The 16,507-nt window shown below is 43.1% G+C and overlaps 1 protein-coding gene across 1 annotated transcript; it reads left to right on the forward strand.

The window, feature by feature from the left end:
- Positions 1-645: 645 nt before the first annotated feature.
- LOC101173357 (sialic acid-binding Ig-like lectin 12) lies at positions 646-14,859 on the forward strand. Its single transcript, XM_023962383.2, has 4 exons — positions 646-778; positions 958-1,302; positions 14,188-14,535; positions 14,691-14,859. The coding sequence occupies exons 1-4, from the start codon at positions 742-744 to the stop codon at positions 14,762-14,764; spliced, it is 804 nt and encodes a 267-aa protein (XP_023818151.1). The 5' UTR covers positions 646-741; the 3' UTR covers positions 14,765-14,859.
- Positions 14,860-16,507: the final 1,648 nt, after the last annotated feature.

Here is a 16,507-nt window from a genome sequence, read left to right on the forward strand (position 1 = left end):
TAACCCATGGAAAAAAGAGCGACAACAACAACTGTCAATCACTGTGTTCTTCTCCCGAACAAACACAGCTGCACCGCGGGCTTCAAAGGGAGAAAACACTGCAGAGCGGAGTCAGGATGCTGCGGCTCAAGAGCAGTGAAATACACCTGAGTCACTATTTGTCTGACCGTACTTTGTATTTTTTTAATAATAACAATCATTAATAATCATTTTAAATTTTCTCCCGTTTAATATAATTACTCTCGGGTCGTGGTGGGCGGGGCTAATCTCCGCGATTTGAAGCCTTCTGTTCACATTGATGATTAAAGTTATTATTTGACAGTACAGTACAGAAGATATTTGTTGAAAAACCTTTTCTAAAGTACTTTTATTTGTGAAACAAATGCATGAGCCTGTAAAACAGTTTGTTCTTTCTTTTCAATGCATGATAGAGAATTTAATTGTATAATAATTGTTAAAAAAAAAAGGTTTCTACTTCACAGATTTTGACTATCACGGGTTCTTTTTGGAACGTAACCCCCGCGAAAAACAAGGGTTTACTGTATTCCAGTTTTTGGGTTCAAAGAGAAACATAACTTTTTTATTTCTGATGAAGTGTGGCTGCCTCTGGGGTCTGCTGGTGCTCTGTGATTTGTTCTTGGTTTCCGCCTCTTTTACAGTGTGGTCCTCCTCTGTGAGTGACTCAGTGTGTCTCTGTGCTGCAGTGTGTCAGTGTGTGTGTTTGTGCGATAACTGTCAGTCATGAAGATCCTGCTGCTGCTGCTGGCGCTCCTCACAGGTACTCTGTATTCTGATGTACTCCAGTTTTTTCCACTGTGAAACAAACCGACCTTCAGACTTTTCTCCTGCGTCAGCTGGACTTGAGTCCAAAACAAACAGACAGCAGGAGCACATTTGTTTTTTCAGAGAATTTATGGTTTGCTGTGCTGAACTTTTAAAAAATGTTTCTGTCTTCAGTCTCTGAATGTGATAGGAAACTTACCGGGCGAATAGGTCAGAGCATCACTCTGCCCTGTAAATATGACATAAAAACCAACGGACCTACAAAGGTGTGCTGGGGTCGAGGTCGTGTTCCTATCAGCGGCTGCAGCGACAAGCTCCTGGCCACAGACGGACATAAAGTGAAAGCAGAAACCCAAACTTCCAGCAGGTATCAGCTGCTGGGACGACTGGATGAAGGAGACGTTTCTCTGACCATCGTGAACGTGACAGAGGAAGATGCTGGAATGTACGGATGCAGAGTGAAGATTAGTGGACTGTTCAACGATGAGAAACATAATATCCAATTGACCGTTAAACCAGGTGAGAAAATGATCAAAGAATGATCAGGAGTTTCTTAAAAAAAGCCACACTCCTGCTAAGCATCACTGTGGTTTCATTAGTTTCTCCTTAGTTTCATTTGTTTGGACAGAAGCAGAAATGTGTAAAGCTATAGATGAACCTGATGTTTTTCCATTAGAAGAATGATAAGCAGCTTCACCAGTTGTTCTGATCTAGACAAGACTGTGCACAAATGATTGATTGATTTGGTTTTTCAAGAAATTTAACTACTAAAAACAGGATGATATAAAAAATATAGATACATATAACATGTATTTAATAAATTAATTTATACATTGATTAGAAAAAAAAGAAACTAGAAAAGTTGCATTAGCTAACTAATTTGAATTCTTTTTGCAGAATGTGGTCACTGAAGATGGTGAAGCAATTGAATTTAACTGCTAAAGGGGTTTGCTAAAAAGGCAACATTTGTTTAGTATTCGGGCGTAAGAAGACGAACATTGTAGGTTAACAGAAGCTTTATTTACGTTCAACAACAGTTCTCCATTTTCATTCCTTTCTCTCACTTCCTCATTTCTCATTTCTGCATCTCCCTTCCAGCGCCTCCTAGTGGCATGGAGTAAACATGAACGTAACATGAACATGAACACGACACACTATTTCCTCTCTCTGTATAGGAAGATACTTATATAAAGTAATATTCACACATTGTAATTAACTCTTCCACAGTGAGGTACTGTACCTAACACCTTTAGTAACCAAGTCACTCAGTCTAAACAATAAGTATAAACCAGTAAACAAAAGCTGTAACATGTCGTTTATGTGTTGTTCTATGAATGGCTATAACTTGAAAATCTGAAAATTTTACGAACTCACAGCTACAAACAAAATCGATTACATATCATGATCCTTGTGCCATCTAGGTTTGTTTTTAACACGAACTGGTTTCCATGTGGCTGGAGAAGTGTCATCCGTATGCAATGATTGAGTATCAGCTTGTTCAGTCCACTCAGGAAAACGAGCAAGATGTGTTGCGTTCCATGTCTTCCCATCACTGAGTAAGAATGAGTTTGCACCTTTGGCCCTCTCCACAGTTGCAGGATCAGTAAAGCTGGGGTGTGCTTTAGCAACATGATGTGGCTTTCTTATTCACACTTTCTCTCCTGGCAGAAAAGATGGTGTACGTGCATCACGTCTCGAGTAGGTGTAATGTGCATAGTGCTGTGCTGTTTATGAACTGAGCAACGTGCCACGTTATCCAAAGGAGAAACCGCAGGGGTATTGGAAGAATGTCAAGTTTGGTACGCATCATCCTACCGTGTAATAGTTCATAAGGACAGATGGAGGTGGTCGCATGTGGAGTTGCACGGTACACCTGGAGCCAGTCCATCACAGTCTGTGTCCAAGGTAGGGATTGCTGAATTGCAGTCTGAATACAGGACCTGAGACCACTGTGAAATCTCTCAACCGCCCCATTGGCAGCTGGGTAGTAGACAGATGTTCTGCCGTGTGTAATGCCTCGCAGAAGAATAAAAGACGCGAAAACATGAGAGGTAAACTGTGCACCATTATCGGTGACTATGTTTTCGGGGTTATCATGACGACTAAAAACACTAGACAAGAACCAAATGACATCATTAGCAGTAGAAGTAGGTGAAAAAGCAAGTTCAGGCCACTTAGAATAGTAATCAGTCAGCGCGATGGCAAATCTGCAGGTTGGGTCAGCTGTCTCAAAAGGTCCGACAATGTCAACTCCCAGCTTCTTCCATTGTCCATCAGGAAGTGGAACAGGCTGCAGGGGATGTGTATGGGCTGTTTTGTAATTAGACTGACACATGAGGCTATAGCAGCCTGGACTTAGGAGTCCATCTTTGGCCACCAATAAAGGTCCCTCAAGCGCTGTTTAGTGCGCACAATTCCTTGATGATTCTCATGGGCAAGAGTAATTAGCATAGGTCTCACAGAAAGTGGCGCAACATCCTCGAACCTCTGAGGATGAATGTATCTAATGCTGAAAGTTAATCTTTTGATGTTTGTTGTAATAAGGAGCAAGTGCCTCACTGACTGACTTAATAGAAGCAGGTCAACCCTTTTCCATTTGAGAACGTAACCCAGACAATTCAGGGCAAGAAAAACATGCCAATTCGAAGTCAGAAACCGGGAAGTGAAGACAAAGCAGCTGAAATGTGAGCTAGTCTATCTGGTTCTGGACTCGGAATTAATCTATCAGCAACAGGCAAGGGAAGGCGGGAAAGACAATCTACTGTCAGATTCTGAGAGCCTGGTTGGTAAATGATGTTGTAATCAAAACAGAGTAAGCGAGCAGACCAGCGGGCAATACGCATTCCAGCTCGACCCATCCCTTTTGTGGTCAGCAGGGTTGTCAATGCTTGGTGATCTGTGCGGAGAGTAAAACCTTGTCCCCATAAATATGTTTGCCATTTCTAAGTTTCCCAGACGCATGCAAGTGCTTCTTTCTCGACAGTATTATATTTCTGTTCTGTGCCAGTCAATGTACGTGAGGCAGAAGCCAACGTTTTCTCAGTGCCATCAGGGTGCACTTGAGCTAGGACAGCACCCAGTCCACAGTCACTGGCATCAGTGGACACCACAGTGTGTAGGATCAAAAGGTGCCAAAGCAGCACTGGTAACCAGGAGGTGTTTAACTTCCTCGAAGCAGCATCAGATGAAGTAGGGGCTTTCAGTACAGCCTCAATGTGGTCCTGATCAGGAAGAATGCCATCTATACTAACGACATGACCCAAAAAGCACAATGATGGTTTTCTGAAACTGCATTTTTGGTCATTGAGCACTAGTCCAGCTTCCTTGAGCCTCTGAAGGACAGCATCAAGGTCCTGATCATGTTCGGAAATGGTTTTGCCAAAAACAATGAGATCATCCAAGTAATTTTCTCTCATCATTTTCTGGAAATCTGAGGGGGCAGAAGCGTGTCCGTGTGGAACCCTGCAAAATCTGAAGAGACCATCATGAGCAATGAATGCTGTGAGGTCTCTGCTCTCTTCGTGAAGAGGCAGCTGATATGCATTAGCCAGGTCAATTGTGGAAAACATTTTTGCACCCTGCAGGTTAGCAAAAATTTCAGCCATATGTGGCAATGGATAGCAGTCAGGTGATGACGGCTTTGTTTGGTTCCCTCAAATCTGCACATAGCCTAATTCCACCATTTTTTCGTCCAGTGACAACAATGAAACCCAGGGTGATGCGTCAACTTTCTCGATGACACCAGCCTTTAGCCATGAGCAAGACACAACAAGTTGTAAAAAGCTAAATTTGCTTAAAGTCTTGAGGTCCTTAAAGAATTATGATAGACTGCAGAAGTTTGCTCAAAGTTTTAAAACTTTGTATGAAAAACTGCTAAAAAATCTTCAATGCATGCCAGATTTACCAAATCATTTAGTGTGTTGCTAGACTCCAAATTAGCCTAAAAAAAACCTCAGTAGATAACAAATGATCCAAAAGAGCTGGCATGTTTCTAAAGAATTAGCTTAACACCAAATTAGCCCAATAAAACCTCACTAGTTGTCAAATTAGCCACAAAAAAGCTATCACATTGCTAAAATGGGACGGCTGTGGTGCATTTCTTTCTTTTTAAGTCCAAGCGCAGGTTATTTATCAAGTAATAAATATGAAGGTGGTATTGGCAAATCATTAGTGGATATTATTACACTATTGCAGAAATCTCCCTAAGTGCACTATCCTTTGTTTAAAAACCCAGTGACCTTTAAAGAGGTCAGGTTTGTGACACAGCATCTGCGATGGGCTGGCCAAAGTCTGCCTTCTCCCACATAAGTTTGATGCATTCACTTTCAGACAAAAAGACCCACCAACGTCCTTACTTTCCTCACCTGAGCTGCCAACTGGTTTAAAAGTCTGCAGCTGGTTAGCTCTGATATCTGATATTGCTTACAGTTTTTTTAGCTTTGCTCATGGTATCTTAGGCTTATGAGCCAAAAGCTAGATAGAGACAGTGTAAACAAAGGGCTGATGGGAAATAGCGGCATTAGCTTCCACACCAAAAGTACCGCCCACGCTCCTGCCGTGCTACAGAAAATGTCTTAAAAAATGACACAGGCTTTTTAAGTCTGGATTAATAAAGTGTTTGTATTCTAAAGGCTTGTTTTTGAAATGAAAAGAGAGGATTCAGTGAACTCTCATAGTTGCTACCCCACATTTTATACAATACGTGAAGTATGGTCATATTCAAGAGAAGTAGAGTAAACATTTACAGAGTTTTCTAGGATATGTGTGGATTGATTTATCATTGAAACTGTCATGATTTCAAAGAACCGAGACAGACCCAGATGCTGGAACCGGAAGGAAAACTGGAGAGAGTAAGGTAAGTTAGAAGATTTATTTTTGATGAAGCAGATCCAATGGCGTGGATGACGGCTGAGGATTGCAGATGAGTAACAGGATGAGAAACGGGGAATCCTGTGGCTGGAGGGTTTCTGCAGGAACAGGAATCCTGGCGTAAGGCTTAAGCTTCGAGAGCGAGAACATGAGCGACCAGACTAAGCACCATGGAGGAGCAACGAACTGGGGATGAATGCTTGGGCTGGATCTCCTTAAGACTGCTGGAGGTCGATGAGATGAGTGGATACAGCTGGGAGTACTCAGGAGCAGAGCAAAGAGGGGAGGGGGAGGAGAGCTGCCAGAGGCACCATGACAGTACCCCCCCTCAACGACTGCCACCTGGCGGTCCAGGACGCCAGTCTGAGCTGCCAGTCAATGGAGTGCTGCTTCCAGGTCTTGATTGGCTCTCTCCACCTGGCCATTGTACTGCGGGTTGGTATTCAGACGTCAGGCTGGCAGTGGCACCTAGAGCAGAACAGATATCCTTCCAGACCTGCAAGTTGAATTGGGGACCACGGTCCAAAACAATGTTGGAGGGTATCCCATGATGGCAGAAAACCTGATCGACCAGGATGTCAGCGGTCTCTGTAGCTGTAGGGAGTTGAGGATGGGTGACGAAACGAGCAGACTTTGAGAAACAGTCGACTATAACTGTGTGTCCATGAGAGGGAGGCAAACCAGTAACGAAGTCCACTGCAACGTGGGACCAAGGGCGACTGGGAGTGGGTAGCGGAAGCAGGTAACCAGCAAGGGGTGAGTTTGACGTCTTGGGGCGAGCACAGATGGTACAGGCCACAATATAGTCATGTCCTTCCCAAGAATAAACATTTCTTTTTTTTTTTTTTTTTTTTTTTTAACTTGTCCTGTCCAACAACTGGGCAGTCAGATGAGAGCTGAGGGCCTCTTGGGTTGGACATATTTTACTTTAACAAGAGGGGTTATTAATCTTCAGACAAACCAAAGGTATGCCTGAATAAACCCCTTTTGTAATTGAGGCCAAACTTTATTAATTTAAAACATGTCTGAAAATCTTTGGTGTTGGACCGGACGGAAAAGGAAAGAGGGGAAGAAGAGAGAGGGACGTTAGAGAGAGGGGGGGTAGGGGGTGATAATAGGAGGGGAAGGGGGATAAGACCATGAAGCAGCATAAAGCAACAAGTTTACTGGTTGTTAATCATTACGGTAAGGTTCAAATGTAGTACAAAAAGGGCGGAGCCTGTCCACACACACACTCAAATGTTATAAACACACCTGTTAGTTGGAAAAATGTCCACCTGTCGACATGTACACAAAACAGATAGTGTTCACACGCATACTTATGCCTTAAATCCAACTAATGTGAAATATTTCAGTCATTCAGTCATGCAAACTGTTAGTGCAAAGGTGAGCTAACACCTGTGCCCAGGTGAGTGTTTATGTTCTTCTAAAATGGATGGTGGAACGTGAAAAGAAGGAAGGAGAGTGCCCAGCCATCCCCACCCCAAGACCCCCACCGCACCAGCAGCGGCAGCCGGAATCCCCCCAACGCCACACGGGAACCGACAGGGAACAACCGCCGCCCGGGCGACCAAGCCCGCCACCCAGGCCAGGGCCAGCAGGGCCGCCGCAAGGCCCCCAGAGCCAGAGAGCAGGGAGGCACGGAGGGAAAGAGAGCGCCGCCCCAGCCCAACCAGGAGAGCAGCCCCCCCGCCGCGCCGGGAGAACCCAACGCAGGGCCCCACCGGAGAAGGACGCCCACAGCCCAGGCGAGCACCCCACCACCACCCAGGAGTTCCGGGCATCCCCCCGCCCCAACCCCCAGTTTCTTGAGGAGATTGAGAGTCCTGTGTACCCCGCCATAGCAGGAGATACGCGAGGCGTGTCCCCAAGTAAGGATGTCGGACCTGAGGGAAGAGGGTACTTATAAGGTCCCTTGGGGACATGGAGCGTGGTTGGGTTCCTCACCTTGGGCATGTAAGACCCTAGTTTCAATGTCTCATGTGAGGTTCCCCGCAATGCAGGTTGCAGGAATGATGGTGGATTGGTTGACGGATTCAGATTGGTTAAATTTCCTGGAGAGAGCATCAGGTTTAATATTGCAACTGCCGGGAAAGTAGGTGATGACGAAGTCGAAACAGTCAAAAAACAAGCACCAGCAAGCCTGGCAAGAGTTGAGGCGTTTGGCCGAACGTAGGTATGCCAGGTTATTATGGTCGGTCCAGACAATGAATGGATGTTCAGCCCCCTCCAGCCAATGACGCCATTCCTCCAAGGCGAGTTTGATAGCCAAGAGTTTCCTGTTGCCAACATCATAATTTCAGCATAAATTCAGCGGGTGAGAGTTTGCGGGAGAAGTAGGCACATGGTTTGAGTTTTCCTGAAGATTCTTCCCTTTGAGAGAGAACGGCACCAACACCTGAATCGGAAGCATCCACTTCCACAATAAACTGTCTCTGAATGTCAGGTTGGATGAGTATAGGGGCCGAAAACAGTTCTTTGAGTCTATTGAAGGCAGTGTCGGCGCCGGAGTTCCAAACGTAAAGTGTGGTGATAGAGGTGAGTTGAGTGAGAGGAGCGGCAATGGTGCTGTAATTGCGAATGAATTGGCAATAAAAATGAGTGAAACCCAGAAACTGTTGAACTGTGGAAACGTAAAATTCACATTTTTCGGACTTGACAAATAGCTGGTTTTCTAGGAGTCTTTCCAGAACAAAACGGACGTCATGGTGGTGTTGGGAGAAATCACTAAAATAAATAAGAATGTCGTTGATGTAAACAAAAACAAAACAATTGAGGAAATCGCGTAGAACGTCATTGACCAGTCTTTGAAAAACTGTCAGGTCGTTATTGAGACCGAAGGGCATTGAAAGATGTTCATGATGGCCTTATGGGGTGTTGAAGGTGGTTTTCGACTCGTCCCCCTCCCGGATAGGGACCAGATGATAAGCGTTTTGCAGATCTAGTTTTGAAAAAATGCGAGCTTCCTGGACAGATGAGGGGTTGTGAATATTTATCTTTTCATGGTGATTTGGTTTAGTTCACGGTGATCAATGCAGGGTTGTAAGAAATTATCTTTTTTCTCGACGAAGAAGAAACCTTCACCGACAGGAGAGGAGGAGCGACGGATGTGACTAAGGAGAGGACTTCATGCATGCAGTTTTCGATAGCTGTTTTTTTCGAGGCCCGAAAGACTAAACAATTTGCCCTTAGGCAAAGTGACATCATTGAGTAGATTAACTGCGCAGTCATAGGGCCTGTGAGGAGGCAAGGCACTAGCCTTGGCTTTGCAAAAGCCCGTCTTAAGGTCATGGTAACACGAGGGTACTTTGGACAGGTCCGCGGTATCTGTTATGTTGGGGACGGTAGTGGTCGTGGAGGGGATAGCAGAGTGGAGGCAGTTAGCCAAACAAAATGCACTCCAGTTAGTGATACGATGAGTGGACTGGTTAATCTGAGGGTTGTGACGTTTTTGCCAAAAAAATCCAAGAACTATAGGGGTATGGGGGGATCGGGTGACAAAAAACTGCAGGTACTCTCTGTGGTTGCTGGAGGTGAGAAAAAGGATGGATTTAGTGCGGTGAGTGATCCTAGACAAGTGCTGTCCACCTAACCCAGCAGCTTTGATAGGGGAACTGAGAGGTTTGGTGGGAATACATAGTTGGAATACTAGGTGTTGATCAATAAAACTTTGTTCAGCGCCAGAATCAATAAGAGCCTTGAACTCATGAACCTTTGAATCGTCACTTTGACAGGAGCAAAGAAATAATTATTTTCATCGCGATGAGCAATTTTATCCCCCCATAGTTTATTCACTAACGGGGGGTTCTGGAGTTTAAACGAAGCTTGCATTGGTTCACTAGGTGGCCTTGATTTCCCCAGTAAAAACACATTCGTCTTTTCGCTTTTGACTTTCTTCTGCTGACCAACCTGCATGGGCTCCTCTGAGATGTTCTTAGTGGATTCGAGGTCTGACGGAGAAGAGAGGTTAGATGAAGTAGTGCGGTACGTGGTAGTGGAAGTTTACTTACGGTTCTGGTGGTTTCTTTCAGCTTGGCGTTCACATAGCCAGACATCCGATCGTAGAGCTGCAGTAACTAGGTCTTCAAAGTGACTGGTTTCTGGCTGGGAACAAAAATTATCTTTAATGTTATCATTGAGAGATTGATCAAAAAAATTCCTTTGAGTGGGGGTTTGGGCCAACCCGCTTCTACTGCCAGGATACGGAAATCAATTTAATGTTCACTGCCCGGACAATTGCGTTGCTTGAGGCTAATTAATCGCCAGGTAGCTTCTTCCTGCTTGCGTGGCTGGTCGAAGACCAGGAGAAATTCTTCTATGAACCGGTCAAACTGTATGTGAGAGATGGGATGGCCGTCCAGCGTATTTTATGAGATTGATTTTACTGTGATCGGTTTGATAACACCTGGGTGCTTGCTGGAAAATTACCTGGCATAGTAGTGGGAACCCTCCACAGGCTTCAACATCTCCATAGAATGGTTCTGACTGAAGGCGGAAGTTTTCCGGTGACGTGGCTGGGGCGGGAGCTGAAATGTTACCTGAAGGAGGATGAGATGCTGCAGCTGTGGAATTGGTAACCTGTCCGGTTAATTCAAAAAGAGGTTGTGTTATACTGTCGAGGCGGTGGAAAAGCTCCTGTTGCGCTGAAGACATCTGTGTTAGTGCGTCAGCTTGACTATTAAGGAGGACACCTTGTTGCGAGATGGTAAGACGGAGTCCTTCCGGGTCAGCTGGGTCAGGAGTTTGGTCAGTTCGTTCTGTCATGATGTCAAAGAACCGAGACAGACCCAGATGCTGGAACCCGTAACACTGAGTAACTGACGTAAGTTTGATGATTTATTTTTGCAGGATGCAGATCCAATGGCATGGATGACGGCTGAGGATTGCAGATGAGTAACAGGATGAGAAACAGGGAATCCTGACTTGGAGAGTTTAGATGGTCGGGCAGTCTTGGGCACTTGGAGTGTTTATTTACAGTTTTTTTCAGTCGCTTTAGTACAATTCTCAGATCAGAATTGAAGTTTGCAAATACGTGTGTCCATTTCTCAAAACAATTTGTACAAACAGCAAAACACTATGGATTTCTTGCAAAAGCCTGTAACTTGCTCAAAATCTTTAGTTCATCTCTCAAAACTAAGTCTTTCTGTCACTGAACATGTCAGTGCCATCAGAATGTCAAGTCCTTGTGTCATTGTCTACGAACAAGACAGTCAAATTACTTAGTCATGTTGTCAATATAACTGTGTACTTTAGAGGGAGGTTCTGATGTAAACTATGGCGAAAGTTTTGATGACAATTATTGTAAAATGTAAGTTACACCTTTTTTGTTTGATTGCAAGAGACTTGACAAGATTCACATTTACACTTTTATTGTTCATATTGTTCAATTGTTCATATGGCAAAAGTTTTGATGACAATTATTGTAAAATGTAAGTTTCACCTTTTTTGTTTGATTGCAAGAGACTTGGCAAAATTCACATTTACACTTTTATTGTTCGTATTGTAATTTGTTGACAGACCATGTCATACCAACATAGAAAAAACCCACTGCAAACAGTAACACAAAGGGAAAAAAAGATAGGACAATATTCTGTACAACAGTACAGGCAGTGCAGTAGGAATTGGTGTGGTCTTCCTACACCTCTTGTCATTCCTGTATGTTAGGCCACAAATTCTCATCCACATCACAGCGAATATCCTCTCTTGCAATGTAGCGAAATATGTTTGTCACATTATGACAACTTGGTCAACCATTTTGCAGTTAATGACTTATACTATGAACTAATGACTAGGTGTTTTGAGGAGTAAGACTATTGCACAGTGAACTATATAATACATTTTGATCAACATGACATAAACAATTCATAATGTGGCAAATAGCAGAGAATTGTACATTATCATTTGCATGGATGTACTAAAGCAATTGCAACTTGTTCAAAGAAGTGAGAAACTGCTTATATGATGTGCACAAGTGACATCATGATGTGAAGATTGAACAAATAGTTTGGGGAATTTCATTCTGATCTGAGAATTGTACTAAAGCGACTGAGAAAAACTGTAATTACCTCTATTTATCATATTGCTAAGTTTGTTATAATCGTCTGTATAATAAAATAAAAAATGCCTCATCAGCAAATCATATTGAAACAGTTTGAAAAAATGAACATATCATTGATGAAAATGAGATGCCCAGCTTTGATCCCTGCTAGGACACCAAAGGGATCTAAACTGTCTCTAAAAGATAGATAGATGGATAGATAGATAGATAGATAGATAGATAGATAGATAGATAGATAGATAGATAGATAGATAGATAGATAGATAGATAGATAGATAGATAGATAGATAGATAGATAGATAGATAGATAGATAGATAGATAGATAGATAGATAGATAGATAGATAGATAGATAGATAGATAGATAGATAGATAGATAGATAGATAGATAGATAGATATGTAGGCTTTTATTGTCATTGTCCATTGTGCAATGAAATTGAAGCATCACTATTTCAGTGCAAAGATGAAAATAACAAAATATAATATAAAAATATCTCAGTATGTACAATAGGTAAAATTGTACAAAATATAAACTGTAAATAAAGACATGTCCAAAAATTGTGTTAAAAGGTCTAACAATGTAGAATTAAAGCAGTCCAATCTCAAAGTACTAAATGCATTAAGTTATTTCTCTGCACAAATCAGTTTTAAAAATACTGTGGATATAAATGGACCACTCCAGAAATTTGATTATATTGCTAACAAGTGTATCCATGTATGAGGTTCCATTTGTGCCAAAAATCTGTTTTTGTGTCCACTGTCTATGTCTTTGGTCGTCTCACTTTGTCGTCAGGACTTAGCAACCGTTGCTACTGTCGATAGCTACTGTCGATAGCTATTGTCGTTAGCTATTGTCGTTAGCTACTGTCGTTAGCTAGGGTGTTTGCTACTGTCGTTAGCTACGACGTTTCCCCGTGTTTTGTCGTTAGATGTTCTCGTTTTTCAAATTTTGCCAAAGTCGTCAGAAAAGTCCTTTGTACGGCCGGTAAATTTTTTCCTGTACTACCACGGAACGAAAAAGAAATGTTTATCAAAGCAGACGTCAGGGTTAACCATGACAACACGTTTTTAAGATGAACTTTATTTTGATATTCCCTCAAACGCGTATTGCCAGAAAGGGTGGGGGGGGTGTGGGGGGGGGGGGTGGGGGGGGGGGGCATGCATACAACGCTTGACACGAAAACAAAGTGGCGCATTACCGCCACCACCTGATCTGGAGGCGAACTACTTCTATTGAACGGGGAGAATGACACATAATAAATATGAACATTTTACGAAGACTATTTATGAATGTGCTGTGTTCTGATCATGAAAAACGTGGCTGATTTATTAATAATAAAATTACAAACACATTGGTGTTGATTTAATGTATTTGTTCAGAAATAAACCCTCAAGTCATTAGTCCATGGCAATATTTATTTTTTTGCCGCTGAACGATTTACGGGGGCCTTGCAAGGAGGCCTTTAAAATATCTTTGATGAGTTACCTTCTCAAATTTTAGTGGGTCGAGTCACTAATTATGAATATAACAGTCGAAAACTGACTGGTTTTTGAGCCCGTCTGATCCTTGTTTATCCATCAGATTTGTAACAACATATTTTATAAAGATCAGTCATTTTTCAAAATAATTTGAAATAATAGTTTCATCATAAGATTAAATTAAAGCCATACTCTAAATAACTTTAAACGGGAACGTGAAACCTTTGTACGCTGCACCCCCCCCCCCCCCCTTCTGGCAGTGCGCATTTGCAGGATTGTCAATAAAGGTTTTTTTTTTTTTAAAGTGTTTTGTTCCGTGATAATACGGGAAACAATTTATCGACCATACAAAAGACTTCTCTGACGACCTTTGCAAAATTTGAAACACAGCAAGATCTAAGGACACGACATGGTGAGAGAACGTTGCAAACGACACTAGCAACGGTTGCTAAGGATCTTCCTGACGACACGTGAAACGACGTAGCAAACGACACTAGCAACGGTTGCTAAGGATCTTCCTGACGACATGGTGAGACGACGTAGCAAACGACACTAGCAACGGTTGCTAAGGATCTTCCTGACGCCGTAGTTAACGACACGGGATAAGGACAATGACAAAGATAAAGTTTAAGGATAAAGCAAGCATATACATCACAAAGTTAATACAAAGTAATAATCAAAGAATCATGGGCATGCAGAAGATATTGCTTAGTAATACATAGACATGAACCAATGTAAAATGAACTCGTTCAGTAGACATAGACAATGGACCAAAGACATAACAGTAGACGCAAAAACACATTTTGATATTTTTGGCACAAATGGAACCTCATATCCATGAAGCTTTCAGGTCCAAGAACATCTCTGTCATGAGTTTAGGAAAAGAAAATCCACTTCGGTAGTGCTGCATTTGAACTGATTGTGATTTGGGCAGCACAAATGTCTGTTTTTGCACAAAAAAATGTTTTAAAGTTGACCAGAAGTTTCTCTGTGTTTAGCCTCTGACTGCGACGATGACGGAATTGTGGCTCACGTTGGGCAGGACGTCACTTTGCGCTGTGGATACAACATAAGCACCAATGGAGAGATACCAGTGTGCTGGGGCAGAGACGCACAATACATCTTAGGCTGCAGAAATGAGCTCCTTGCCACTGATGGATCCAGAGTGAAGGAAGAAAGAAGAGCTTCCTGCAGGTATCAGATGCTTGGACATTTGAACAAAGGAGATGTTTCTCTGACCATCCGGAACGTCACGGAGGAAGATTCTGGACTGTACGCATGCAGAGTGGAGATCCCTGGAATGTTCAATGACGAGCTGTATTATATGGATCTCTCAGTGGTTAAAGGTGAGACATGAAGGTCTGAGAAACTGTGTGAGAGAACAAAAGCAGAACTCTGACAGATTGTAGAACAATCAGAAAAGTGCTGCAGGAACCACATGAGGCCAGATATTTGTGTTTTCTGAAATCAGCTTCCCCCAAAGTCACTTCTTCTGTTTCAGCTTCACCTTCGATCTATGGGCAAGAACAGAGCAGCCGCACAGACTGCAGAACCTCCGCAGAAAGTTTAGAGTAAAGAGGAAGACGACCACAGCTGTAAAACCAGCAGGAATGACGAAGATCTGCAGAGAAGGTTCTGTTTCTGATCTGAAATAAAAGCCTTATTACAAACTGATGGTGTCCTGTTATCTCTGAGTAAACATGTACAGGTCTGATGAAAACCTTCAGATCAATCTGCATCAGAGCAAAGGTCCCAGTCCTCGAACACGGTGGACTACAGGAGAACCCTAAAACAAACCTACAAAACAAACACCTTTGGGGTGAAAGGTGGTAAGATTTTAGTGCTAGGTTTTTCATCAATTCTGCTCAAGTTTCATCAGTGAAAGACTTTAACTCTGGGCTGACTGTGACCAGTTTAGTCCCTTCCTCTAAAAACACGTAGACATTAGCTGCATTTTTCAAATTTATGTTTCTGTGGGTTAGATGCGACCTGAGATCACAAATGAAACCGGCCCGTTTTGACACAAATCCTGATCTGCTGCATGGTTCCGGGATGACACGTCTAGTCAGAGCACCAACATCAACCTTTGTATCTGCTTTAGTTTTCAGAGTATTGATCTAAAGACTAAAAGAAAAGAGGGTGCAGAATTTAAAAAACATTTGCTGAAAGAGGATCTGAACTCTGGCAGGGGGTGAGGAGCAGGCTTAAGAAATGAACAAACAACTGAAGACAAACACAACACAAAAACACAATTTGCCAAGAAAACTAACCCACACCTCAACTAACACAACCAATGAAGCATCTCCCTCGTGTGGGGTGAAAGAGAGCGGAGAGCCAGCGGGGCGAGAGCGGAGCGGCGCTTTTCACAGGGCCTCCGCAGAGCAGCTTGTTGGCCCCGTATGCGCTCCAAAGCTTTCGCTCAGCGAAACACCATCTATGCATGACGTAAACCAGAGCAGTAGCACCAACATTTTATAAAACTGTCACATCTATTAATGAGAGCCAATCAATGCCACCTAACATGAACTCAGCCAACATAATTCTTCTTCTAAAACCATACAAAGATCCCACTAGTCCTTCAAGCTATCGCCCTATTTCTCTAATCAATCTTCTTCTTTCTCTTTCGGCTTTTCCCATCAGGGGTCGCCACAGCGAATCATCCTTTTCCACCTCACTCTATCATGGACATCTTCTACCCTAACATTAGCCAACTTCATGTCCTCTGTTAAGACATCCATGTATCTCCTCTTTGGCCGTCCTCTTGCCCTCCTGCCAGGCAGCTCCATCTCCAACATCCTTCTACCAATATATCCACTATCCCTCCTCTGAACATGTCCAAACCATCTCAGTCTGGCTTCTCTGACTTTGTCGCTGACACAGGCAACATGAGCCGTCCCTCTGATGTACTCGTTCCTTATCCTGTCTAACCTGGTCACTCCTAAGGAGAACCTCAACATCTTCATCTCCGCTACCTCCATCTCAGCCTCTTGTCTCTGTCTCACTGCTACCGTCTCTAACCCATAGAGCAGAGCTGGTCTCACCACTGTCTTGTACACCTTTCCTTTGAGTCTTGCTGGCACTCTTCTGTCACACAACACTCCTGACACTTTCCTCCAACCGCTCCAACCTGCCTGCACTCGCCTCTTCACCTCTTTTCCACAATCCCCATCACACTGAACTGTTGACCCCAAGTACTTAAACTCCTGCACCTTCTTCACCTCAGTCCCCTGTAACCTAACGCTTCTACCTTGATCCCTCTCGTTCAGACACATGTATTCTGTCTTACTACGACTGACCTTCATACCTCTTCTTTCCAGA

The sequence above is a fragment of the Oryzias latipes genome, chromosome 14 (assembly GCF_053564925.1).
Source record: "Oryzias latipes strain Hd-rR chromosome 14, Olatipes_Hd-rR_3.1".
In the NCBI taxonomy this organism is placed as follows: Eukaryota; Metazoa; Chordata; class Actinopteri; order Beloniformes; family Adrianichthyidae; genus Oryzias; species Oryzias latipes.